This window comes from Alosa sapidissima, chromosome 13, assembly GCF_018492685.1.
Source record: "Alosa sapidissima isolate fAloSap1 chromosome 13, fAloSap1.pri, whole genome shotgun sequence".
Taxonomy (NCBI): domain Eukaryota; kingdom Metazoa; phylum Chordata; class Actinopteri; order Clupeiformes; family Clupeidae; genus Alosa; species Alosa sapidissima.
In genome coordinates, this window is record NC_055969.1 from 28386056 (window position 1) to 28412975 (window position 26920).

A 26920-nucleotide genomic window follows, 5' to 3' on the forward strand; every position below is an offset into this window, starting at 1 on the left:
TGTCATATTCACAATACTCGTCTCAACGCAGAGGTATAATTTGATGAGCTCTTGCAGCCTGGCAGCTTTCAACAGAGTGTCTGTTAACTCCAACACGTTTGCCTTTAAAAACATTGGAGGTCATGATTGCTGTCTTAGACCTATAATTGTGCAATATTGAGAGGTAGCTATCAATTTTCATATTTTCATTCTTAGTAGGCCTATGGCCTTTTATTCTAAAAATAGGAAAACGATCATGTGGTTTATGGAGCATCTGTTTTTACCAAAAAGATTAGCCTATTCGTGATAGCCTAGGCCTAGACTATCAGTGTTAAACAGATTTGAGTGCTAAAATATGAATGTTGTAATATTTTCAGTCTGTGAAAGCACCAATAGTGCTTCCCTGCTTAATGCTTCCTTTCCAAAATGTGTCTTTTATAGGCTAAGGCCTACATCCAGCCTAGGGATAGATCCAAAGGACGATTGAGTGACAAAACAGCAAAACTCTTGCCAGGGCCACTCACATTTTCAAGCCTAAAGTCATGACTACAACGTTGCTGACATCACTGTGTGAAGCTACAATTTGCTACTATAGTAGTTGGGCCTATAGCCTATTCCCATCGCTGCTTACAGCTAAATCTGTCCAATTTTGAAACACATGTGAATTCCAATATTTCGAAAAATAGTCTCATTAACAACTATTGTTAATTGAATTAATTATAGCCTACGGTTTGCCACCTATGTAGGCTACGTGGAATATTGATACACAACCTTGCTCTGGGCAAAGGCTTATGGGAAAATCAGTCGGCTACCCTCCACAAATTGGGCTGTCAGTCCTTTCTGAGGTCGGAAATATGGGAAGTCTGCATTACTGTGACCGGATTATTATGTGATTTGCCATATACTCCTCCAACATATCCCAATAAATTAATTATCTTGGTGTCTTCATATTTGTAGGCTATTTCAGAGTATTATTGCCGTGTAACAAGCTCTCACAGTGCATGATACTGGGTATGTCTAGCCAGGGATGGTCGCTTAACACTGGACCGCGGAGGCAGCTGGGTAAGTATCCCCCTGACCATTTTCAGGACGTCTTTTGTTCACGTATGAGTTGAAAATGCGCATGTTTTCTTAATGCAATTAAACGCATGATCTTATCGACGGCACTGAGTCGACATATTATAAGAACAATACGTTTTGGCGATGACCAAAGGCTGCTGTTCATCACCGAGCCGCGGTGGCTCATGGGATAGACAATATGGTTTTTGTCCTATTTACCGTTCAGAGGGTCGGAAAATCACGCACACTTCTAATCAAACGCGTGGCAATTGGTGTCTGGTGGTTATTGAGATGTTGTGGGGTATATTCCGCAATTTAAATACTGAAATCATCATAGAAGAGAAATGTTACCGAAAGGGATTCTGGGAAAGGAAGATAGCATCTGCAAAGCCAGCTGTATCGCAACTAGGCTATTACTGCTTTAGGGACTAGCCTACATCGTCAAGAAAACACCTTCTGGATGCTTACGAATTTAACAAACGTTATACATTAATGACAAGAAACGAATGAATGCAATGAATGAATAGGTGGATGCGATATTAGTTTCACACCGCAGCCAGCATCAATATGACAAATGTAATCACGTGACCGCCTGAACATCTTGGGGGTGGGCAGCAGCAGCCCTTAATGTCTTGCTGCTGCTAGTGGCGTCAGTGAGAGCAAATCAGTCTGCCGTCTCACAGGCCGTGCATCCATCTTTACATTTTTCAGAGCTTTTTTGACAGCCAAGAGATCTTTCCCTTTTGATCCCCTTTCCTGCACACACTAATGTATCATTGCAGGCACTAATTTGCTGGTAAAAGCCTGGCAGAGCTTAGTGCATGAATCATGGCTGTTCTTGCCTCTGATATTTGCCTGAGCTACCCTGCCGAGGAAATGGCTCCCTACCTCAAAGCACCAACAAATTGAGAGACTGCTTACCCTAAAATAAAGGTAGGTCACTTTCTAACATCTGACATTTACTGTTTGTGCTGAGGGTGTGTTCAGCCTGGTCCTTGGTCATGGTGAGATGTAGTGACAGAAGGCCTTGTGTGTCAGAGGCTTACATACAAGCCTTGCCATAATGTCTCCTGAAAATGTTACTTCCTGTCATGGTACTCTACTATGTGGACCTGTGATGACTGGGTATACATACCATAGAGTTTGTGTAGGTGGGATGTGCATGCTGTGTTGACACTGATGTCAGGGCCACTCCCCTGATGGACACCTCTGCTACCTTTATTAAGTCGTAATTAGGGTTATTGGTTCTTACACCAATGGGACACAAATATGTAATAGCCTACTACGTATTATACCAGTAATTAGATATTTCTTTTGGTTTGTTTGTTTTTGTATTCTTACCAGTCATATTGAATAATGGATGTGCATAATAAAAGCATATTTACAGTATTTTACATGGACATTTAATATTCATATAATTACCATGATAATGTATTTCCATCTGAATGATAGCTGATAGTTGCATTATATAGCACATGAAATGGTATGGTAACAACCTCAGGTCAGGCTATCAACTCTGCCTCAACTCTGCATTTGTTTCTACTTTTTTTGTGAATGTCAACATATAGATGTTGGGGTTTCAGTATTTTGTTGGGGAGAGCCACGCTTGAAAGCTTTTATTCCTCTGACCACTGACAATTCTAACCATTTATGTCCTTGAGCCAGGTTGTTCCTCTGCAATAGAGAGTGATGGTAGCGTCTACTGTTTCCCAAACCAACCTTCTGCACCTTGCCCTTTTCTTGGTGTTGTTTTCACCATTCTGCCTCCCTTTCTTCTGCTGTTGCTGCCCAGTCAGAGAGGCGTCTCAGCTTCGGAGTACTCATGTAAACAAAGGCCCAGCTCCATGCAAGCCCTCATTCTTTCTCCATGGTTTCCTAGTGCAAAGGCAGAGTGAGCATAGAATAGAAGCGAGTGATTTAAACAGAGAAATGTGTTCTGGATGAGGAAGGAGGAAGGAAGCAGAGAATTGTAAGAGAGGTCAAGAGCTTGTATGAGCTGTATCATGGCTTATTGTTCTCTTTTTTGTCACTGACCACAGACCACGGTATATTGCCCCTGCCCAGCAACGGTTTAGGTGTGTGTGTGTGTGTGTGTGTGTGTGTGTGTGAGAGAGAGAGAGAGAGAGAGAGAGAGAGAGAGTGCAGCATATTCTGAGAAGAGAGAGAGAGCGACAAAGAGACAACAGACTAAGAATCGTTACTCATCCTGTTATTTATCATGGATTTGCAGGGAATTTATAATGTATTGGTAATAGGGATTTTCTTTGATATGGTTGATTGCAGGCAATCTTACTGCTTACTTTAGATTTGTTTTATTCACAACATGTCTGAGCATAACTGTCTGATTGCCCTGCACATCAGGGCTTGTCTGGACATGATGCAGAATTAGCAACTCATTTCCTGAAACATGAATGTCTAGAGATCTCCATCCAACACCCCAGAAGGTTGAGCAGGGAGTTATTATGTTTTGGCTATATTCACACCATACCTCTATGCTGCTATCGGAAAGACATTTCCGTCGTGACCACAGAAAAGCAAGCAGCCATGTATGTGTGTGTACATGTGAGTGTGTCCCCTTGTGTCTCTGTGTAGCTCTTCTGCAGCAGAGCCTTTATGTAGGGGTGACCGGAACCAGCTGAAACCGGTTTCAGGCAGATGGAGGCTCATGAACAATGCAGTCACTGTGCTACAGTGAGATAGCTGGCCGTCCCAGGGCAGCCAAAAGAGGCCAGGAGCCTTAAAGGAGACCAGGGCCGTCTCAGGGATCAGGGCAGCTGAGGAGGTGCTCTACCCAGGGCAAGTGTGTGTCTGACAGCCGGGCAGAGTGGCGAGCAGGAGCCGAGGATGGGGGAACGGCCCCCTCTCAGCCTGCTGTGCTGCTGGGTCTCGGCTGTCAGGGAGAGTCATGCCCTAGGTCACCGACCCCTCTTTGGGTAGAATGAGACCCCCTTGTTTTGGGCCCTGCTTGACTGTGGGGGCGGGGAAGGGGGGAGGGCAGCGAGGAGAGGGCAGACGGAGCTGGCAGATGCTCTGCTTCTGGTTATGTATGTTGTGACTGCGGCTGGAGAGGAAGGAATCTTTTCTTTTTCTTGTTGCTCTGCCGCGGCAGCTGCAGCAGTGCGGGTGAGGAGTGGCTGACTTGCATGTTTCTCCATAGTGCTGTTTGTGTGACTGTGTGAGACTGTGCCCTTCTGGCTTTATGTGAACTACTGTGTTAACGGTGAAAAAGGGCATGTCCTTTTGAAATGGCTGGACTGAGGGAATATCCAGAGCAAGCAGGGCATATCCTGGGTAATTTAGCATTGAGCTGGATGATACCAGATGTCTATTGTCCGTTTTTTTGTGCTAGGCCTCAGCTCTGCCAATACATTCATTCTTTCTTCTTATTTTCCTCTCTTCAATGCTTTGCATGCCCCTCAGCATGATCTAACAGGCCGGGCTGGCCCATATTTGTGGATCGTGCAGATGTGAGAGGAGGTAATGGAGTCTGGCCGCAGTGCACCCATCCATTTTAATAAAGGCAGCAGCTGTGGCTGCCGCTGCTAACCCAGCTAGCAACTCTGAGCCTCCCCCCCGCTCCTTGGTCTTTTGTCTCTCTGTGGAAGACGCGCTCACTGCTGTGCAGCGCGCGCACGTTCTTGTCTCTCATATGCATACTATTTTTTCAACAGAGAACACCTTCAATTTACCTATATAAACACCCAATCATCTTACCATTTTTTTTCTGGCTGACATTTGTATTCATTAAATTGCACTTGTTCATTTAGCATGATCCAGAAGGTTATTTGTTGCTCATGGAAAGGAAATGGCATCTGATGAGACTAAAACAGAGGAAATCACTCTGTCATCTGTGCTGGCCATTCAGCATCCAAGCATCACCATCAACACTAAGGGCTTGTGTATCCCAGTTGAACATCGTTATTATTCTGTCATCCTATCAGCACATTTGTATTTGAACTGTTTTTGTGTGCCCTTGTCTGATTTTTTTTTTCTTTGTGTGAGGTACAGGGCATCCTGTGCTGCATTGTTGACTGACGTGATTAGTCAGAAAGATCCTGTTCATTCAAACATTTACTTTTCCTATATCATTCATCAGTAATCAAATGAAAATTGGGAAGCTTGCATTGATATGATTTCAAGCAGCACAATTTTTATTTGTACAAAGACCGCAGAAACATTGGTGATTTTGTCAGGCACGTTAGAGCACTTAGTTACTGTTTGCCGAAACCTAGCAGCTTCATTTGTGTGTGTGTGTGTGTGTGTGTGTGTGTGTGTGTGTGTATCTGGTGTGTCCTTACGGTATGACATAAGTCGAGGTTCATACCATCATATTATTTGACATTAGCTTTAGAAGTGCTCCTTCAGGAACAGAGTTGATGTATGATGGCTATAAATACAAATTTAAATGTGTGGGAATAGTCAAATCAGTAACAGGGAACCCCAAATAGAATAGGATAGAATTGATATTTTGGATTTATAGTAGTAGATATGGTCACGTGTGCTTGTGAATCTATAATATAATGTTTTATATTGATGATATATTAGTAGTAGATATGGTCATGTGTGCTTGTGAATCTATAATATAATGTTTTATATTGATGATATATTAATGTAGCATAATAGCATATTTTACATGCAGACTTAGATCCACTCTACCAAAATATTTCCTGAATAACCCAGATCAAGTTTTACAGCACTATGCTATTTAAAACCATGGATGAGGGTTGTTATGATTTTACTAAGTAGGATGAACCATGCAGCTACTATTAAGCCATTGCTGTTTACAGTGTCACATAGAACATGCTTTCAAATGTTTTTAAAATTGTTTTCTGTGCCAGTGTATTAAAAAATGTAGTTTGGTCCAAAAATTGTCCTCCACCTAATTTTTCTGTATGGAAGGGCAAGGTGATATGGATGTCACTGCAGGGTGTTCCTGAACACTCTATAGTAAGATTCCTCAGGAATTAGTGGTGACTGCAGTTTGCCTCAGGCTTCAATAACATTTCTTATGATAAAAATGAATAATGGTTATACAAAATGCATTGTATTTCAATGAATTTTCATACATTGCTCTATGTAGCCTTAGTGAAAACCAACACAAGTGAAAGCAACACAATGAAACGAGGAGGAGGACCAGCAGCAAATAATGTGAATAGTGGGAAAGGATTGAGTTTGGTTTACTGTCAACAACAAGAAAGGGTCTGTTCCCCAGTTCCTGAGGTGGACCCTGCAGTCAGTACAGGCCGTACCAAATGCTGATTAATACATAGTGATTGATGGTTGCCAGAGTGCTCTGTAAATGTGGATGTGTACCAGAAGGTAGAAGGTCAGATCAGAAGAAGGTCAGAGTTTGGCACTTTATAACTTATTAGGTCCAGGATAATACATGCCCTTTTAAAATAATTATTAAGCAAATCTAATCATTTTCTTTTTGTTTCACTTTGTTTATTTATTCCCTAGCTTTTCAGCACGTTGTGTGAAGATCATGGGCGATATGAAAACCCCGGACTTTGACGACCTGCTTGCGGCCTTTGATATCCCTGACATGGTTGACCCAAAGGCAGCCATTGAATCAGGACATGAAGACCACGAGGGACAGCTGAAGCACAACGTCCACCATGATGATGATAACCAGATGCCCTCTGCCCCTGATGTGGGAGTTAGTGTTATTGTCAAAAATGTCAGAAATGTTGACTCTTGTGAGCAGCCACTCTCAGACAAAGATGTTCACCCTTCAGTCGGCAACGGCCTGCAAAATGGTTTTCTGGGCATGTGCTCAAGTGACCGGTATAGCAAAGAGGGTGGGAAGCCCTTGAAGACAGACAGCCATGGCCCTCCAGCCAACAACCCCTCCTTCAACCAGTTCAGCCCCATCTCCAGTGCTGAGGAGTTTGATGATGATGACAAAATTGAGGTGGATGACCCAGCGGACAGACAGAACAACCTTCCATGCTTTAGGCCAAACCCCTTAACTGGACTCATTGGAGGTGGTATTTCAAAATCAGGTTCTAATGTACAGTTTGTGAGATCCAAACTTGAAAATGGCAACAGTAGTAATAGTTCCTCAGCTTCACACTCTCAGAACCCTCTGAAACCAAGAAAATCAGAGGAGCAGTTACAGGCAGTTGCTCCAAAGGCCTCTGAGATTAAAGAAACATCAGAACCTCTAAGTGTGTCCAATCTCTCCCAAGCCAAAGCTAAATCGTCGGCTAAGCTCTCATCTTGTATCGCAGCAATTGCAGCTCTCAGTGCAAAGAAAGCCTCCTCAGATTCTACTGTTCCAGAGTCCCCTACTGCCCTGCAAGATTCCACTATGGAGACCAGGGACAAGCCCCAGGAGCAGGAGACAGCTCTAGAGGTAGCCAGGAAGATGCTTTCCAAACAGCCTGAAAGTCCTTGCAGTGTCACTAGTGAGGGCAGCAGTAAAGGGTCGCCATCATCCCCTGCAGGGTCCATTCCTGTTATCCCAAAGGTCAGAATCAAAACCATCAAGACATCATCAGGTCAGATCAAGAGAACAGTCACCCGAGTGTTGCCAGAGTTTGACCCTGATGGCCTGAAGAAAGCGACGGACTCAATTGTGGTCTCCAGTTTGACCTCTCCAACTTCCAATGCAGTGTTTTCATCTCCAACTCGGGCAGCATTACCTACCACAGTCATGGCCACTTCAGGCAGCTCAACAATCGAGGTCACCAAGCAGGTGACCATCAAACCTGTGGCCACAGCTTTCCTCCCAGTATCAGCAGTCAAAACAGCTGGCTCTCAGGTGATCAACCTGAAGTTGGCTAACAACACCACAGTGAAGGCCACTGTCATCCCTGCTGCCTCAATGCAGAGTGCCAGTAGTGCCATCTTGAAAGCTGCCAATGCAATCCAGCAGCAGACGGTGATGGTGCCTGCCTCCAGTCTGGCGAATGCCAAACTTGTGCCAAAGACAGTCCACCTCACCAACCTCAACCTGCTCCCACAGGCCTCTGCCACCCCCTCCGAGCTTCACCAGGTCCTCTCCAAGCCCCAGCAGCCAATCAAACAGGCCATGGTGGTGAGCCAGCCCCCAAAGAAGGTGTCTCGGGTGCAGGTTCTGGCCAGTTCTCAGAGTTCAGTTGTGGAAGCATTCAACAAAGTGCTGAGTAGCATCAACCCAGTACCGGTGTATGTTCCCAATCTCAGCCCTCCCTCGGCTGCCTGTATATCGATTCCATCACGGGGCTACAAGTGCCTCGAGTGTGGTGACTCCTTTGCGCTGGAGAAGAGCCTGTCCCAACACTACGAAAGGCGGAGTGTACGTATCGAGGTCACCTGCAACCACTGCACCAGGAACTTGGTGTTCTACAACAAGTGCAGTCTACTGTCCCACGCCCGGGGACACAAGGACAAGGGTGTGGTGATGCAGTGCTCCCACCTCATCCTGAAGCCCATCCCCGCGGATCAGATGATCTCCTCTTCATCACTGCCCTTCTCTGCTCCTTCGCTCTTGTCCACCACCGTCTCATCGGGGTCTCTCAGCTCCTCTGTAGCCAGTGCCCAGGGGAAGTCGACCGTGTCAGCCGTAATATCTGCCCCTTCCTCTGCTCCACTTGTGGCTGCCATGCCCCTCGATGAGGATGCTTCCAGACTTTGCAGACACAACCTCAAATGTCTGGAGTGCAGTGAGATGTTTCAAGATGAGTCAGCACTAGCCATGCACTACCAACAGGGATCAGAGTCAAGTGGTCAGGTTTGTGTCTACATTAATGTGTCTGTTAATGTAACAATTCAAATTAGGTGGATTGGGATATGAAACATTTTTTGTTTGTTTTATCATGTTTAATCATTATTATTATTTTCAGTATATTTAGTGCTATACTTGTACTTGTTGTATATATTATATATTTTAAGCAAACAGTATAATCTAATGTTTTAATAAACAATAACTCTCTCATTGAATTTAGGGTCATTTAATGACAATAATTGTCCCATTTTCTCTCCTTACTAATTAGAAGACCTGCACCATCTGTCAAATGCTGCTGCCCAACCACTGCAGTTTTGCATCTCACCAGCGCATCCACCAGCACAAGTCCCCATACATCTGTCCTGAGTGTGGAGCCATTTGTCGTTCTGTGCACTTCCAGTCTCATGTCACCAAGAACTGCCTTCACTACACCCGCAGAGTTGGCTACCGGTCAGTTTCATCTCTTTGTGACTGTGCTACATTTCAGTGGTTGTAACGTATAAGTGCTTTTGTTTATACCAGTGGCTGTGTACTGTATACTCAGTACTGTGTCAGAATCTCTTATTCTAATGTCTAGTCTGAAGTTGGTGGTTGCTAGATAAAAGATTTAATTGAGACTAGTCTCTTAGGGGTTGTTTAAGAGCATGCTCACGCATGGTCACATCACATCACATACATACAGTTTCTGCTAAATAGTGGTATTAAGCTTTAGAGTAAACTTAAGTAATGAATGGGTTTAAAACTCAGTTATGAGTATTTGCATAAATTACCTATTTAGGTCAATCAGATCCTCCTATACTTCAGAGATGTTACCATATATAATTCAACAGTCTCAGTTATTGCCTGCACCAGTTATGCATCTTGTGGGTGGTCAGATGAGGTTTCTTGTGAGCAGTCAGGAGTCTTGTAAGGCAGATCCTCTGAGAAATCCTTAGTTCTCTTGCCATGATCGGAATTGACTGAATAAATGCTAATATTTTATGACCCGAGTAAAAGTATCAGTTGTTATTATGAAAGACGTCCCTGAGTTGTTCATTTCTTATTATGAAAGATGTCCATGAGTTGTGACATTTTGAACACTGCTTTTAGGTTTTAAAGGCATTATTTTTTTCTCTCCCTGTGTGCGTGTGTGTGTGTGTGCGTGTGTGTGTGTGTGTGTGTGTGTGTGTGTGTGTGTGTGTGTGTGTGTGTGTGTGTGTGTGTGTGTGTTTTTGTGTCTTCAGTTGTGTTCATTGCAGCGTCATCTTTGCAGATATAGCTGCTCTGAAGTCTCACATTCAGGGCTCTCATTGTGAAATCTTCTATAAATGCCCCATCTGCCCCATGGCCTTCAAATCTGCACCAGGCACTCATTCCCATGCCTACACTCAACACCCAGGGGTGAAAATCGGAGAGCCCAAGTAAGTGTCTACGCAACCACCTTGGGGTGGGGTTGGGAGGTTTATTCCAGAAGTTTGGTGACATATCCAGGTATGCTACTTCAAAGGAACCATATGTAAGATTGTGGCCAAAACTGGTACTGCAATCACTTGGCGCATCAGGCCAAAACACAACATGACATGACAAAACACAACATCAATATCAGTTGAGGGCTGCAACTTCACTTTTTAAATGGCAATATCCTGGCCGGACTACTGTTGTCAGTGTGTAGTCACAAGTATTGGAAATGAACATGATTTCCTAATGTCTAGTCACATATCAGGGCCATTTTATGATTAATTGAAATACATTTCTTACATATGGTTCCTTTAAGGTTACTGATTTTCCAGAATCTGAGATCAGAAAAGTTGTATAAGTTCCTATGCTAAATTACACCCTGAAGCTAACCGAGGGGATGAGTATGGAATGAGTATTTGTATAGCAATGCCAGTGAGGAGAAGTCTAAGATTAAAGACTCTGGGCCCTATTGTGCACCCACGCTAGGTGGCGCAAAGTGTGATACAAGTATGTAATGTACTTGTAATCTTCTTAAAGGAATTCATTACAAGCCCTCTCAGGCTGTTCTGGGATATATATCTTGGGAAATGTGGTACAGTGTATTTAGTAGTAAGTTCATACCCCTTCTCTTTTTTCACATTTTGTATTATTGCAACTTGGTAAGGCAGATGTGTGTTGTGTCATGCCCAAGCAGACTGGCTGCAATTGCTGCCAACGGTGTTTGAACTAAGTAAGCGTCCACATGCTTATGTCAGTGTGACATAAGCACACTTTTTCCTTTTTAATAAATTTGCAGAAAATTCTAAAATCCAGTTTTTGTGTTGTCATTATGCAGTATTGAACGTAGGTTAATGAGGGGAAAATAAGTGAAGGGGTCTGAATACTTTATGAACATACAGTGTTCCACACTGCATCACATGTGTTTTTAAGTTGATTATATTGAGATGCTACAGTATAACACATTTCTGCAACTGGAAATGCTCGTGGTCTGTATCTCATGATTCCATTCATGCCAAACTGCACTTGTTTTTAATGGACAGATCCTTGAGCTGCCCACCATAGTGCTACCTGATAGTTGGATCAAATTGATCTGTCTTGGGGCTTCTTCATCTGGTGTTAGGAGCTGTAGTGGACTTAAAGGCATTATGTATGGGAGCTTTGGGCGCAGCTCATTTCCCCTCTCTGACCTTCTGCTCCGTCCACCTCTCCTCCATCAGCACCCTCTCATCAAACCCCCAGCTGCCGCTGACCTGTCGCCAATAAAGTCCCTCAAATACATGTGCTGAAAGAACTATCTGTTTATGGAACACTGTCTTTGTTGCAGTTTGTGTGTAAATGAATCCAAAGGCAACAGCTTGTATTTTAGTAACCCTATAGACCCTTTCAACAATAAAAACAAAAACAATGCTTGAACGTTCTATTTGGGCCCCAATCTACTTCCTCTGCATTAAGATAACATATGGAATGTTAAAACAGAAGCCTTGTGGGGCCAACTATGATGCTGAGAATGGAACTCTCTTGAAAGGGTCCACTATGATGCTGAGAATGGAACTCTCTTGAAAGGGTCCACTATGATGCTGATAATGGAACTCTCTTGAAAGGGTCTATTGAGTAATTACTATGGGCATCTTCATTATAATATTATGTAATCGTGCGTAAGCACTGACAGTGATAGTGTAGTGATACATTGTACTTATATAATGGAACAGAATGTACACTAGTACTCATAGCACAGTGTGTACTAAGTAACTGTGTACTGTGTGCAGTAATACTCACAGTGTGTACTAAGGTCAGATGGCACCCAGAATATTAATTTACTTTGTTCTTTATTACCAAATGATCATGACATGAGTGATGTTATGATGAGAGATGGAATTAGTAATCCCAAACTCTCTGTTATATTTAGCTACACTGTACAAAGTATGTTCTGCTTTTTCATCTTCAAATATGACGCTGCTGTTATCTTTGAATGAATGTTAGGAGTAGTAGGCCTAAAGCCTTTAGTGTTGCTAGTGTTGTCAGTGATATGAAGCACTATGGTGGGCAGCTCAAGGATCTGTCCATTAAAAACAAGTGCAGTGCTGCAGTTTGGCATGAATGGAATCATGAGATACAGACCACGAGCATTTCCAGTGGCAGAAATGTTTCTATATTTGTATGGTCAGACATCCAACATGGTGGTCAATATATAATTAGCCTGATTTCAACCTCTATTTCCCGCAGGTTAATCTACAAATGTTCCATGTGTGACACAGTGTTCACCCAGCAGACCCTCCTCTACACCCACTTTGACCAGCACTTGGCCAGTCAGAGGGTGTCTGTGTTCAAGTGCCCCGACTGCACCATGCACTATGCGCAGAAGCAGCTAATGCTGGACCACATAAAGGTGTGAGATCTTACTCAGCCTCCTCATACACAACGCTACAAATGACTGCATTGGCAATCACAGCTTAGCAAAACCTTATGTTATGGTAATAATGACTGACATGATTAGCAGAGCTTGTTTGCTGGATTAGCAGAGCTAGTCTGAGTACACTGTGATAGAACAACCACTTTTGGATATGCAGATGTTTCTTTAATTAGTGTTGATGAGGCCATATTAGATGATGACATGCAGGTTAGGGATACACTTTAAGCCACTAATCCTGTGTGATGTCCTGTTTTCATTCTTGTAGTCCCTACATGGCACTTTAAAGACCATCGAGGGGCCTCCAAACCTGGGGATCAACCTGCCACTGAGCACCAAGGCCACAAACTCCATGGGCCCCAATGCTAACAACAGAGAGGTGGGCTCCTTCAATGGTGTGGACAAGGGAGAGAAGAAGCCTGTGTCCCCACTGAAGAAGAGCAGCATTGGCCCAGAGAGCCCAAAGAAGCCCCAGAACCCGGGATGGACCTGCCGCGACTGCAACCGGCTCTTCACCCAGAGAGAGGTCTACATCGCTCACGTAAAGAGGGAACACGGCAAGGTAGGAGTGCTCCAGTCACCACCTGAGAAATCGGTGAGAGTGTAGAACATGATAGGTGTGGACGGGAGTGGATAGGGGGAAATGTTCAATTCTATCTTTGCGTTTTACCTCCTCCCTGTGTCTCTCCCCTGTCACTGTGGACTTGCAGCAACTGAAGAAGCATCCATGCCGGCTGTGTGACAAGTCCTTTAGCTCTTCCCACAGCCTGTGCCGACACAACCGCATCAAACACAAAGGCCTCCGCAAGGTCTACACTTGCCCGTGAGTGCTCCCAGCTTACCATGGATGTTTTTTCAGTAGTCTATTTCTGTGCCACTGATTTAGACATGAGTGGTGTTGCTGCTAGGCATGAGGTCCAGAGGCATCAGTTACAGAATGACTCCACTGACATTTTGTCTGGCGTGTGTGTAGGCATTGCCCAGAGGCCACCCGCACCTTCACTAAGAGGCTGATGCTGGAGAAGCACATCCAGCTCACGCATGACCTCAAGGCTGGAGAGGGGAAGCCAGCGGGAGACATCGCAACCACTGAGGCCAATGTAGACAAGCACCTTTCCCAGGTACATCCTGTAGTCTTACCTATGGACCACAACTTTGTGGTCTTACCTATGGACCACAACTGTGTAGTCTTACCTATGGACCACAACTGTGTAGATGTAGAGTAACTGTGTTCTTTTTGTAATGACCACAGAAATCACAATTCACATTAATTACGCTACAATCATCCAAATGCAAATTGTATGAATTATAGATATGAAGAGTTGTACTGCATGATTCATGTTCTTGTGTGTGTGTGTGTGTGTGTGTGTGTGTGTGTCCTCTCCAGGTGGCCAGTCCCAAACGCAAGCAGCAGGCTGCCGATGAGCCCAAGCAGCAGGGTGGCCAGGGGGAGGGAGAGCAGGGGCCGGACGGGGAGGGTCCGGCGGGCGGCGACGGCCCTGGAGGGCAGCCGCTGAAGAAGCTGAAGGTGAGCGTGTGCAAGGTCCACCGCTGCGGCGTGTGCAACTTCAGCACCGAGGACCTGCTACGCTTCCACGAGCACATCCCGCAGCACCGCTCCGACGGCTCGTCCTTCCAGTGCCGCGAGTGCGGCCTCTGCTACACGTCGCACCCCTCGCTGGCCCGACACCTCTTCATCGTGCACAAGCTCAAGGAGCCGGCCAGCCTGGGTCGCCACCGCACCGCCCCTGGTCAGCCGGAGGGCCCCGAAGTGGCAGAGGGGGCATCTGACACGTGCAAAGTCTGCGGTAGGACCTTCGAGACGGAGGGCGCCCTGAACACACACATGAGGACACATGGTATGGCCTTTATCCGCTCCAAGAGGCTAGGGGCAGCCGACAAGTGACTGGAGGTCCCCCCATCTGTCCGTCCGAAGCCCAAGGCCCTTCGGTGACCTTTGAACCAGAAACGACAAAAAGTGGATGTTTGTCCATCTCCCACGACCCCCAGAAATGTACATATAAACATGTATATGACAAATGTATAGATATATCACACACAAAAAGGCCTTTGTGTGTTTAAAAATATGTAATATATTTAAAAAGAAAACAGATTTATGTATTTAAATATCTAAAAAACTTTTTTTACACTTTCAATATGTGTTTGTATGGATGTTGAGTAGATCTTTTTATAGAGTTTTTATTTTTTTCATCCTCATCCTGTATTTTTTCGTACTGGTAGTGCTCCATTCCTCACTGCTGCTAAGGTCCACAGAATGTTCTGATAGACTCTCAGCACCTGCACAGGTGTGTTCTGATAGACTCTCAGCACCTGCACAGGTGTGTTCTGATAGACTCTCAGCACCTGCACAGTTGTGTTCTGATAGACTCTCAGCACCTGCACAGGTGTGGTGTGCACACTGTGCACGGACAATCAGTCGGTTTCAAAGGGCCAGAGAGGAGGTGGAGGTAGCCTTTCTCTCTTGACCATTCCTGAAGAAGTCCACTAGAGGTCATGTTGAGCTCCTGAAACCGGCAGTGAATGCATTGTTTTTCTTCCTCTCTCGACGCAGTACCTATGAAAATGGCTAAGTTGTGCGGAACTTCCACTGAGGCTAATGTGATTCTGTATGTGCTCTTCAAGCTCGTGGCCCATACCATGTATTTTTGGTTCTCTTTGTGTGTCTTAATTCATGTTCTCAGGCAATCCTGTCATACCACAGCAGTTGTGATAACAGGCCTCTCTTGCAGCCTCTAAACATAAACATACATTGTATGTTTTAGCCTTTTTCAGTGTCTCCAGACATGGTCTAAATCATTGGTATTTGGATTAATTGCATCCACATCTCTCAATGCTTTGCTCTCATATGTGTGTACGGCGCTCATGCTCTGCTTAGCAGATCTCTGCCTCTGTTGTTAACATGGCTGCCTTAGAGATGTGTTGCCTCCACTCCTGCCGAGCAGGTGTGTTCATGAGCCTTCCCTGCATGCTGGTCCAATCAGAAGTGCTTTGCAGGCCCACTGAGAGCTTGGGTTTCTCTGGCTGTCTCAGTGCTGGAAAGGGGAGTGCCAGATGTTCTTTTCTTTGTGACTTGCCAATTAACAGCGTGGCCTAGCCACGGGGAGCTCTCAGCGTGCAGCGCAACGCAGCCCAGCACAGGGACATGTTGAGTCAGCCCCTAGACTAACCTCGTCAGGAGCAAGAGTGACAAGTGGCCAAAGGAAAACAAGTACGACGGAAGAAAAGAATGTCTTAAGTTTAAATAAGTTTAAATAAATAATATTTAGACTGGAAATCCATTTTTTTGTTTTTTTCCCCCCACTAATCAGCAGGTCATTGTAGCTAAAGTTCATTAGTTTCCCTTTTCAAGTTATGTTTTACATTAAAGACAAAAGAACAGTTATCTGGGAACATGCTGAAGAAAATGCTGTTTAAGTATGTTTTGGTTCCACTGTTCCCGTTAAAGGACCAGGTTTTTATGTTTTGAGCGTCTGAATATTTGTCAATAATATGCATGACAGAAGCCATCAGTGGTTGTTATCTGTTACTTAGAAGGTGTCTTGCTGCTGTTCAGTAGAGATATTAGATGTTTGTGTACAGACCTGTTCTCAGTAAACAATAAACATAAACTCTCTTCAAGTCATGGCCTTGTCATACAAGTCTCTATTACCAGGAGTGGCATTCAATCCTTCTTTTCTCCTTTCTGTGGCCATTTACGAAAATGACTAAGTGAAGTGAATGAGGTTTGATGTGCATCTCCCCAGCGACGTCAACCATCTCCTCGTCATCTCTTTGTTCCCCTCACGGCCCTTTCAGCCAGCGGCCGCTCTGCAATTAAAGTGACATCCTCCGTGATGTGAGATCAATGCACAGTTGCCAAGAGTGCTGTCGTGCGTGCTACGAGCAAAGGTCTAGTTTCCGTGTAAAGCACACCGCTGACCTTTTAGTGCAGACGGAAACAGTAGCAGCTGGCTCTCACGGCGGTGCCAGTGCTCCACTTAATCACGCAGGAGCCAAGAGAGGTCCGCGCCTCCCATACACAGCATCACCTCAACAACATGCTCATTGTCATTCCTAAGAGCCATTAAGTGAATGTAAATGAAATTCATCTCGCTATGTCTGTCTTTAAGACAAGTAAGGCCTTTACATGCTGTGTCTGTGCCTGTTGTCAGTGCCTAGGGTGTCTGTGATGAAGTGTGATGCAGCTCAGCTACTGGAGCGTGCTCAGTGGTTGATTCTCAAAGGCCTGATTTGACATGGATAATCACTTATTAAAAGGCATGACCACTTGTCGTCAGTGTCTGTGGTCAGGTGTCTGTGTTTTGATATTTAAATCTCCAAATGCACAAAAAAAATGTTGAGCTTTCACACAAGATGCTGCTTGTCTGGAGCGAGGTGACCACCTGCCTCCTGTTCCTCTCCATCACTGAAGCTTTCAATGTCTCTCACAGGTGCATGCAGGACACCCGGATGTTTCTTCTGGAGCTCAGCAAAGACAAACCAGCAAAGTATGCAGCTCTCAGTAAGTCTGAACCATTTTTTCCAACAACTCATATTCTTTTGGGGCACGTTTTGCATATGATTTCATTAATTTGGACTTTTCTTGAACACGTGAATTAGAAGCTTGATAAACCACAGCATCAAAAAAACCACAGCATCAAAATGGTGCGTGATCAAACTTTCCAGTTTCTACCTGTACTGCTTGGAGTACAGGGCTCTCTACTGGACGGAGGGTTCTGTATAGTCTCTCTATCTGTATTACTATCCAATGCGCATAACAGTTTTATAAAACTGTTTATTCTATATGCACTTTTTAAGGTGAATGGCATGTCTTGAAAGCTATTGCAGGTCGACAAATAAATCCATATGTTGAGTCTCTTTTATCATTATCATTTAACTGGTGCACCTCAAAACCCTGACCTATAGATCAAATGTCTTTCATCTGATCTCATCTTCTCTCTCATGACTGAACTTGTCTCTTTGTCATTGAGTCACGTTGAGCTGAAGACGTTTTGTGTGAATGCAGTGTATGATGCGTTTGGGAAGCTGGGCAGTGATGTGAAGGGCGGGAACGTGAACAGACCTGGCTCTCTACGCGAGTGCCTGTCTGTCAGTGCGCCAGGCTTCAGAGGGCAGTACTGCCAGGTGTTCCTCAAGCAGGTGACTGCATCGCTATGTAAAATGTTATCTTGGTAGAGCCTATGATATCTGAATACCACATATCAAAATAGCACATCTCCCAAAATACCACATCTTTGTGCTGATATGCAGGAAGAAGTTCAGTACTTTGTTGGGATTTGTGTTCCTGACTCATGTACAGAGGCAGATGTGCAGACTCTGGTAGTTTACGGTAATATGTTTAACCTTATATTTATTATTGCTGTACAAGTGTATTATCTGTTACATGTGTACTATGTGTGTGTGTGTATGTTTGTCTTTAGATATGTTACAATCGAAAGAGGAGTCTCTAATACCCCCGGTGCCATCTCCACTTCTGTCTGACTCCACGTTGGGCATCTACATGACCCACTGCCTTAGTACCCACATGACCCCTCCTGACCCCTCTGCAGTCATCTGTCTGTGAGGAGTAATCCAAATGATCTAGCTATCTGTGTGCCTTTGCTCTGTCTGTCTTTGTGTGTGTCTCCTACAGTTCTTACAAATGGAGTTTTTTGTATAGTTAGACTGAAAACAGTATGTTTCAATGAATAGACCAATTTCACAGTGTCCAGGTGTCCGGCCTCGTTGATGTTAATGATGCCTTAATTGGCAGGGTAAAACGTCTTCCTGCTTTTGTCTTTCCTGTGGACTTTTCTTTTGCTGTCAATGGGACAGTGCTGTTCCACAGGAAGTTGATTTACACAGCGGCCCCATCTTGTGAAATGGGCTAATTGTTGTGTGGTTGACCATTTCTCCCCTCAGGTTTGTGTGCGCTGTGCTTGTGACCGTGCCCTTGGTGGCTAGCCTTTACGTGGCCCTTCTCAGGTTGAAGCGCCAGAGGGCGGTCACCCCCAGCCCTGACATCCCCCTGACCTCTGACCCCAGTTGCTATGGCAGCCTGCTCTCCAACGGCTCTCCAGCCAGTCAAGCAGACAATGGCAGCCCTGATGACAGCAGCACAAACTCAGACGGCAAAGCCAGCGAGGACAGCAGCGCAAAGAGTAAGTGTACATACACCACCACGCCCACAAAACACAGGGATGCACACATGCTGCTCAATCGTTAGAAGTACTAGTCAATCACACTAGTGCCACATCACTTCACAAGACCAACACGCTTGTAGAGGAGCAGAGGACCAGGATATATGGAGCAATTTGTAGCATACATACAATATATTTTAAAACATTTTACTACAGGGATTTTAAATATTGTTATAAGTAATTACTGTGCTATTATGTTATTGTGAAAGGCTATCTAAAATTTCTATAAGAGTGGATTGGCTGTGTAAAGCATTATGGAATCAGAGAGGTCTCAGTATCAGCCTGCTATGAGCTGAATGTGTCCCAAAGTGAACTTGAGCAATGCAGTGAACCCCAACTGTGTTAGGAAATAGCACCTTGAAAAGCAGGCTGTGTCATTGGTAGATGGAGGCGCGGTGTGACTGATTTTTGAGTGCTCTCAGAGTGGAAAAGTGCCGTGTAGATGCCTTCTATTTGAAGTGCTAGAGGCATGATAATAGTCTGTAATTATTATAAAGAGGTCTAAAAAGAATCATGTTTTTTTGTGATAGTAACAGGCTGTAATGGAATGGTCCTTTATTGTAGCTGAAGATTTAAAGGAATCTCTCAGATGTATTGTGTTTGCTTATTCGTACATGTGTGACCTAAGTCTTTTCTTGGCTGCCGCTTCAGTACAGTGCTTAAAGTAGCATGACTATGGATTGGTCTCATGGATATTTTTTTGACTGGGTAGTTTCTCTAAATTCAAGTATGCAAGCATTACATTGTGACAAATCATTTGATGTGTTGTAGTATGTACATCCTTAGGCTATAATGCTCCACTCACCACTCCATCTGGTTTAGACGTCGTTTCCAAATGGCTTGCAGCGAGAAAATGTTGACGTCAACCATTAGGCACACACTTATAACAACTTCCTCAAATGATTTCTCACTGAGAGCCCATTAGTACAATGACTGTGAGTCATTTATTTAATTATATCACTTGTCAGAAGGAAAGTTTAAGTGCAATAAGGAAAAATCTTTAAAGTTGTTTATTTTTATATAGACTCTTTCCACTGCCTAAACAAATACAGTGTGTGCATTCCTAAGGCATTTCCGGTGGCACAGAAAACAACATTGAGCTAATGGTATCTTTGGAACAACCAAAGATGGAAAAAAAAGTTTTAAAGTTGGCATTTTGTAGAGAATTACACTAATTGTCAGATTAATTTTAAATAAAAAAATATCTGCATTAGTTTTGAACGTTTCAACCGGAAACCCTCTAGGAACAGATTGAAAGGGTCTATACTACTGGTATGTACAATAAAGGTATTAACACACACAATTGTTCCCCTGTTCATATACAGTAAAACAAAAATAGTATGTATATAATCTACCTTGCATGTTGAAGTTGCCATGTTAGTGTGAAATATGCAAACACTTTGCTACAGATTTATCCTGTGAGTATTGTCTATGACCAACATACTTTTTCCATATGGGTACTTAGTCTTGCACCCAGTAGAATGGTGTCATTTCTGTGTGATGGTTGTGTTAGGGGGTTAAGTCAGACTGCCTGAGGGTTCAGAGTGTACTGGGGGTGCTGAGCCAGCATCTGTAGCACATTTGGGTCCAGGCGCTCACGGGGACCCGAGTTTGAATCCAGCCGCTCCCGCAGTAATTTCCCAAGCCCACCCCATCTCTCGCTCCCCCTCCTGTCACTCTTCACTGTCCAGTCTGAATAAAAGGCAAAAAGTCCCAAAATATACTTAAACGAAACAGAAACAAATCAGAGTGTTTGGTGACTGAATGGCCGTGTCCCTTGCAGGTCGCTTCTTGTCCTGGCTGCAGAGCCTCTCCCTGCAGGACAGCAGCGCGGGAGTCCTGAGCCTCTCCCTGCAGGACAGCAGCGCGGGAGGTCTGAGCGCGGGAGGCCTGAGCGTGGGGTCAGGCAGTGCTGACAGCTATTCCTCCCTCAACGGCATCCGCATGCTCAGCCTGCTCTGGATCCTCTCAGGCCACAACGTGCAGCTCAGTGCATGGAACAACCTGGGTAACGCAGCGCATCAAGTACTCTTCAAATAACCAGCACGGATCAAATGATCATGCAGTACACTCATATCGCTAATCAATTTTTATCCACACACACACACACAGACGCACACACACACACAGACACACACTGACACACACACAGACACACACACACACAGACACAGACACACACACAGAGAGAGACACAGACACACACACAGACACACACACACACACACACACACAGACACGTACACACACACACACAGACACACACACACACAGACACACACACACACACACACACACACACACACACACACACACACAGACACACACACACACACAGACACACACACACACACACACAGACACACACACACACACACACACACACACACACACACACACACACACACACACACACACAGACACACAGACACACACTTATACTGTTCTGTGTTTGTCCCTTTCAGATAATGCTAAGCGCTGGAAAGAGAGAGTGGAGAGGAGCCCTCTCTATGTGTTTGCATTCAGTGGTCCTGTGTATCTGGCTGTGGACTCCTTCCTGCTGCTGGGGTAACGCATAGTGTAGTGGAGCACATAGTGTAGTGGAGCACATAGTGTAGTGGGGCACATAGTGTAGTGGAGCACATAGTGTAGTGGAGCACAGGTGCACAATTACAGATCTGTTTAGGATTATAATTATAATGGAATGGTGATGGTGTTGTTGACATTTTCACATCTCGAGAAATACCCCCCTCCCCCCTCCACACACACACACACACACACACACAGATTCACACACACAAAACCACACTTTTTACTGAAAGTATCTCTCCTGTGTGTCTCAGAGGTCTTTTGAGTGCCAAGTCCCTTTTGGCTTCCATTCAGAGATCAGAGGATAAACTGAGCCCAGGACTTGTGACACATTTCCTGTTCAAGAGGTTTAAGAGGTAAGCCTTTCAAATCTATAGTAGACAGGACATGTTTAACAACAGACAGGGCTATTTCAGAGCCGTATAACCAGAGTACTGCGATGTACAGACACATATACTGTATAATATATAACAGTGTGCTACCCTTGGAAGCAAAAGACGAGAGAGCAGGATTGATTTTTTTTTTTCCAGAATTGTTGAATTTAACAGTGCTGATTTATTTCTTTTGTGTCAGAGTTCAGCCTCTCCACCTCTTCATTGTGTGCCTGGCCATTGGTCTTTTCTCTGTCGTCCAGCGAGGGGCTTTCTGGTTCATCGCTGATGACGAGATCCTGAACTGTAAGAAATACTGGTGGTCAAACCTGCTGCTGGTGAACAATCTTTTCACCATCACTGACATAGTGCGTACCTTTGCCTGGTCAGATGTGAGTTATTATACAGCACCTCTGCTAATCCTTAGTGCAGAGGTGGACTGAGGGAGATGTGTGAGTTTTGGGGTCTAATGGCTGTTTTTCTTTAAGTGTGCACCATGGACCTGGTACCTATCCATCGACTTTCAGTTCTACATCACCACCCCTATACTCATACTTCTATACAGATGGTGAGTTATTGTGCGTACTCTGTCTTTCCTTACTCTGTTGTTGTGTTTGCTTGTGTTTGCTTGTTTGTTTGTTTGTTGACAACTATGCTCTCAGTGCACTGTTACCTGTGGTTCAGGAACAAGAGGGTGCTTGCAGCTGTGGCGGTCCTTCTCATGGTGCTGACGTGCTTGACCAGTGCCCTCCTCACAGCCGTCTTGCGTCTGCCTGTTCACCAGCCCACCACACTGTAAGTCAGCTAGTTCATGGTCACTGCTGGTGTTTCACTGGTGGACTCAGGGAGGGGGGTCAAGAGGGGCGGGATAAAATGCTCTGCTCTGCTCTGCTCTGTCCTAGTGGCAACATTGGTGAGTGATGTTGTACTGTTAGTGCCCTTTTTATTTTTTCCTTTCGCCCCTGAATCTGACACTGGAGAGTTAACGCAGCACCCTTCAAGTGTTAATCCCTGGTATTGCGCCTGTTTTTTTTACTTTATTCACAGATCATTTGAGAGCTACTTTCAGTATTATTACAACAAACCCTACACTAGATATGGACCATATCTGGTTGGCATCCTTGCGGGAATCTATATGACGACCAAAAGTGGACCCTTTGTGAGACATCGGGTAAATTCCTGGATCATTATTATCATTGACACAGCAAGTCTTAAGGGGACACCAGGCAACGTTTTCGTGTTAATTACTCATCTTCGTAAGTCGGTATATGGTTAAATGACTCATTACAGGGCGAATGAAGACTCTCTCGCCCGCCCCTACTGCCTGTAGGAATATCCCGCTTGCAAGTTCAGTGTATCGTAACCGCCGACCAAAGCAGGATCAGTTTACATCCTGCATCCACAGCACAGAGACAAGCTAACGAAACGCTAGCGATTGTTGCAAACGTGTGTATAATGGCAGAGCCGGCGAAGAAGCAGCGAAAACTCTTAATGGAAGATGCAAAGAAAAGGAAAAGAGCTTCAGACCGAGTGAGGGGGAGTTTCGTAGAGAAAAAGCGTCAGGCTTGCCTGGTGTCCCTTTAATCAAATTGCTTTGATGTAAAAGTCACAGTAAGTTCAATTGCACCATCTGAGCTGTATTGTTGCTGATTTGTGATATAATGTTCCTGATCCTCTGGTTTCCTTGTTGTCCTTTGTTTCCCTTGTGCTGTCAGTGGCAGGCAGGTCTGGGCTGGTTCTCCTCTCTGTCTGTGATGATGGCTGTGGTGGGCCTGGCCTACAGCCTGAGGGAAGTCCCCCCGGGACCCTCCCTGCCCCATGCCATCTACCAGGGTCTTCACCGCACCCTGTGGGCCCTGGCGCTGGCCTGGGTCATCCTGGCCTGTGAGGAGGGCTATGGAGGTGAGGGCAGCCACTGGCCAGGGCAGACTGCCTGGCCTGGACTGGACTGGACTGAGGAGACTAGAGGAATGGACAAGTTGTTATTGTGCGTTGCTATGGTTATGGTCTATGATAGCTGTTACAGTCATGTGTTCTCTCTGCACCTGTGTAGGGTTTGTGGATAGGATTCTGTCTCTGAGCGTGTGGATTCCTCTGTCCAACATCAGCTTCGCCTGTTATCTCATCCACCCCATGCTCATCATTCTCTACAATGGCAAACGGGAAACGGCCATTCACTACACTGACCTCAACTTTGTGAGTGTTTCCCATTTATCCTCTTTACTGACCGTTATGTTTTCCCTTTTCAGTTTGTATTTGTAACTCTGACCTCTCTCGTCCAGTTGTACCTGTTCCTGGGCCACACTGCTCTGAGCCTCTCTCTGGGCTACGTGCTGACCGTACTGATTGAGAAGCCGTACCTCTTCCTGAAGGCCAGCCATGGGAAGCCTCACTGAAGTGGACGATGTGATATCAGGGAAAAAAACACAAGACCCTGTAGGTACTAGGGCTCATATTGAAGTGTATATATTGCCATTGTGATTTTAGATAGGAAAGGATATGTAATAAGGTAATGTAAATGAATTCATGCTAATTCAGATTCTAATGCTCCACAATGTGCCGGTGCTTTAAATGGTGATGTGTGTGCCCCTCCCCATCCTCCTCTCACGTTCTCTTCTTCTTGCTTTTCTTTCTTTCTTTGCTATTCCTCTTCTCTGTTCTCATTTTCCTTCCATTATTTTTCCTCTTGTGGTTGAATGAATCATTCACAGAGCCTTTTTGTCCCTAAGTGCCCATTAAGTCAGAGATGGTGGTAATCAAGTAGCCACATTATGTTCAATATTCCACATTATTAACTTTATGTGTCGGCCAATTATTATTTTTTATTTTTGTGAACCTGTAATTATGAACCATTTTGAACTTGGCATTAGTGCTTTCTCAGTGGGAATGGGGTGTGAATCTTTTTATGTCAGATAGCCCCCTCCAGTGGCCATATTAAGTAACGTATTGGGAGTCGAAATTCCACCAGCCAGCCACACATAGCATAATGAAGAAGAAATTACATTTGTGGTAAAAGTAATAATAACACTAAAAGTCTGAACCCTGTAAACCATATGAGATGGATAAGAGAAGCCAGTTCAAATACATTTGGACAGTACATGATTAGACTTTCTTAACCATTCAGCTCAAAGACACGTCAAAACAATTCCTCTTACATTGTTAATGGGAGAAGCTGTTAAGGGATGACAGTGTTAACTGTGTGGGTCAGATAACTGACCCAATTGTCTGGACATAGCTGGCATCTTGTGACAGGTGACTACTATTTCTGTACTTGTGTACGACCACACGTTTGAGACCCTTGGTTTTGAAAGAGCTGTGAATAGACCAAGTAAATGCACATATTTTCTGCTCTAGGAAAATAAACATAAACATAATAAACTATATTTAGACAAGATTGTTGATGCTTGTCAGTTGGCATAATATCAGAAAAGTGGTCCTAATAGGCTATTCATATGTCTGTAATTCAGTCATTCATAAACATTTCAATTTAGATATAGTAACAGCTCCTAATCGATCTGGATTGCTGAACGATTTCCTGTTAGGAGGATATAAATGCATTTAAAAAAGATTTTATCCAGTAAGGTATAACAGTTATATCATCTATATGTTAAAATGTTGTCAGCACATGAATGTGAACAAAGTTATTTTGCAACAAAGTTACGCAGTGTACCTTTAAGTGACATAAATAAAGTGAAATATTAGCAATCGATGACTAAACCACAATTACTGGCAGAACTTAAATGTAAAGGTTCATTTCTGAAAAATGAGTAAATACTGGTTATATTTATTATGCAATGACGTAAGAGTTGAAATGTAGCTCTTTTGAACAGGACACTGTTTATGAGACCACACATGATGATGACATAAGACAGGCTGTACACAGCGGCCCTCCAACTTTCCTGTGGCACTCTGTTAATCTCACCAATCACTCTGCCCCATGCCTTTTAAATGACTGGACCTGTTCAATGTGGGTGCGGAGGCTTCTCAGCGCCCCAGGAACTCAAAGCCATCGCCCCCTGGATGTGTGAGGCAGAGGCCGTGTTGTCGGCCTCCTCAGGGGGGGCGCTTACGGGACGGAGAGGGCAGGCAAAGGGCAGTCTGAGTTACGCGTGTGACACCCAGCGCGTCCAGCTGGCCTGCCGGCGTGAGTCACAGCACGCAGCCGGAGCTCCAGGCGCCTTCCAGAGCCACGGCAGCGTTTAAATTTACCCCCACCGCAGAAACACGACACTGCCGCGGGCCACACCGCTGCCACAGACGCATACCCAACTCAGGCCAAAGAGGACACACACCCATCAACCCCTAAATCTATGAGTGACACATACGTATAGACTTAACCCACATACACCTAACTGCAGTTACACACATGCATTCTGTGAATACTACACATGTGCACTCACACACAGAGAACACACAATGTGAGCTGATATCATATTAGTGAGAACACACAATGTGAGCTGATATCATATTAGTGAGAACTTACAATTGTGAGCTGATATCATATTAGTGAGAACTCACAATGTGAGCTGATATCATATTAGTGAGAACACACAATGTGAGCTGATATCATATTAGTGATATTGTGTATCACTATAGTATACTACTGTAAGTATGATTTGCCACATCTTAAAAATGAAATACAGCTCTTATAATCAAATAATTGATTGAATTGAATTGCCACATCTTATACTGAAATACAACTCTGCTCATGCACAATGTGTGTGTGTGTGTGTGTGTGTGTTTGTGTGTGTGTGTGTGTGTGTGTGTGTGTGTGTGTGTATACTCTTCAATCACTTGTAAGGTAATGCATCGGTGTGTGTGTGTGTGTGTGTGTGTGTGTATATCTTCAATTACTTGTAAGGTGATGCATGTGTGTGTGTGTGTGAGTGTGTGTGTGTGGCTGTGTGCGTGTGTGTATACTCTTCAATGCCTCGTAAGATGATGCGTGTGTGTGTGTGCTTGTTTGAATGTGTGTGTGTGTGTGTGTGTGTGTGTGTGTGTGCGTGCGTGCGTGCGTGCGTGCGTGTGTGTGTGTGTGTGTGCGCGCGCACGCGTGTGTGTATACTCTTCAATGACTCGTAAGAGGATGCATGTGTGTGTGTGTGTTTGTATGTGTGTGTGTGTGTGTGTGTATACTCCTCCATCACTTGTAAGATGATGAATGCGT

The 26920-nt window shown here is 44.5% G+C and overlaps 2 protein-coding genes across 3 annotated transcripts; both read left to right on the forward strand.

The window, feature by feature from the left end:
- Positions 1-102: 102 nt before the first annotated feature.
- On the forward strand, positions 103-16195 carry znf532 (zinc finger protein 532). 2 transcript variants are annotated; one of them, XM_042058935.1, is made up of 10 exons: positions 103-163; positions 937-1971; positions 6499-8755; positions 9018-9199; positions 9973-10149; positions 12410-12572; positions 12862-13155; positions 13304-13416; positions 13567-13714; positions 13981-16195. In XM_042058935.1, the coding sequence occupies exons 3-10, from the start codon at positions 6524-6526 to the stop codon at positions 14497-14499; spliced, it is 3828 nt and encodes a 1275-aa protein (XP_041914869.1). In that variant the 5' UTR covers positions 103-163; positions 937-1971; positions 6499-6523; the 3' UTR covers positions 14500-16195. The 2 variants fall into 2 exon arrangements, with proteins under 2 accessions (XP_041914869.1, XP_041914870.1); XM_042058936.1 differs by lacking the exon at positions 103-163 and having other exon boundaries at positions 802-1971; positions 9021-9199.
- On the forward strand, positions 14475-26021 carry oacyl (O-acyltransferase like). The gene is made up of 17 exons (XM_042058938.1): positions 14475-14607; positions 17045-17115; positions 17620-17753; positions 17865-17943; positions 18035-18173; positions 18516-18754; positions 20577-20801; positions 21259-21361; positions 21637-21738; positions 21956-22121; positions 22242-22321; positions 22438-22548; positions 22801-22924; positions 23469-23655; positions 23807-23949; positions 24036-24189; positions 25584-26021. Exons 1-16 carry the CDS (start codon positions 14576-14578, stop codon positions 24147-24149), a joined length of 2049 nt encoding a protein of 682 aa, XP_041914872.1. The 5' UTR covers positions 14475-14575; the 3' UTR covers positions 24150-24189; positions 25584-26021.
- Positions 26022-26920: the final 899 nt, after the last annotated feature.

Bases quoted from the DNA above. Each gene is read 5' to 3' on its own strand.
- oacyl (XM_042058938.1), top strand. From the start codon at position 14,576: ATGTTTGTCCATCTCCCACGACCCCCAGAAAT. The intron at 18,755-20,576 runs GTAAGTGTACAT...TGTCCCTTGCAG, and splicing joins CGAGGACAGCAGCGCAAAGA to GTCGCTTCTTGTCCTGGCTG. The intron at 23,950-24,035 runs GTGAGTGTTTCC...TCTCTCGTCCAG, and splicing joins ACTACACTGACCTCAACTTT to TTGTACCTGTTCCTGGGCCA.
- znf532 (XM_042058935.1), top strand. From the start codon at position 6,524: ATGGGCGATATGAAAACCCCGGACTTTGACGACCTGCTTGCGGCCTTT. The intron at 8,756-9,017 runs GTTTGTGTCTAC...CTTACTAATTAG, and splicing joins GATCAGAGTCAAGTGGTCAG to AAGACCTGCACCATCTGTCA. The intron at 9,200-9,972 runs GTCAGTTTCATC...TTGTGTCTTCAG, and splicing joins ACCCGCAGAGTTGGCTACCG to TTGTGTTCATTGCAGCGTCA.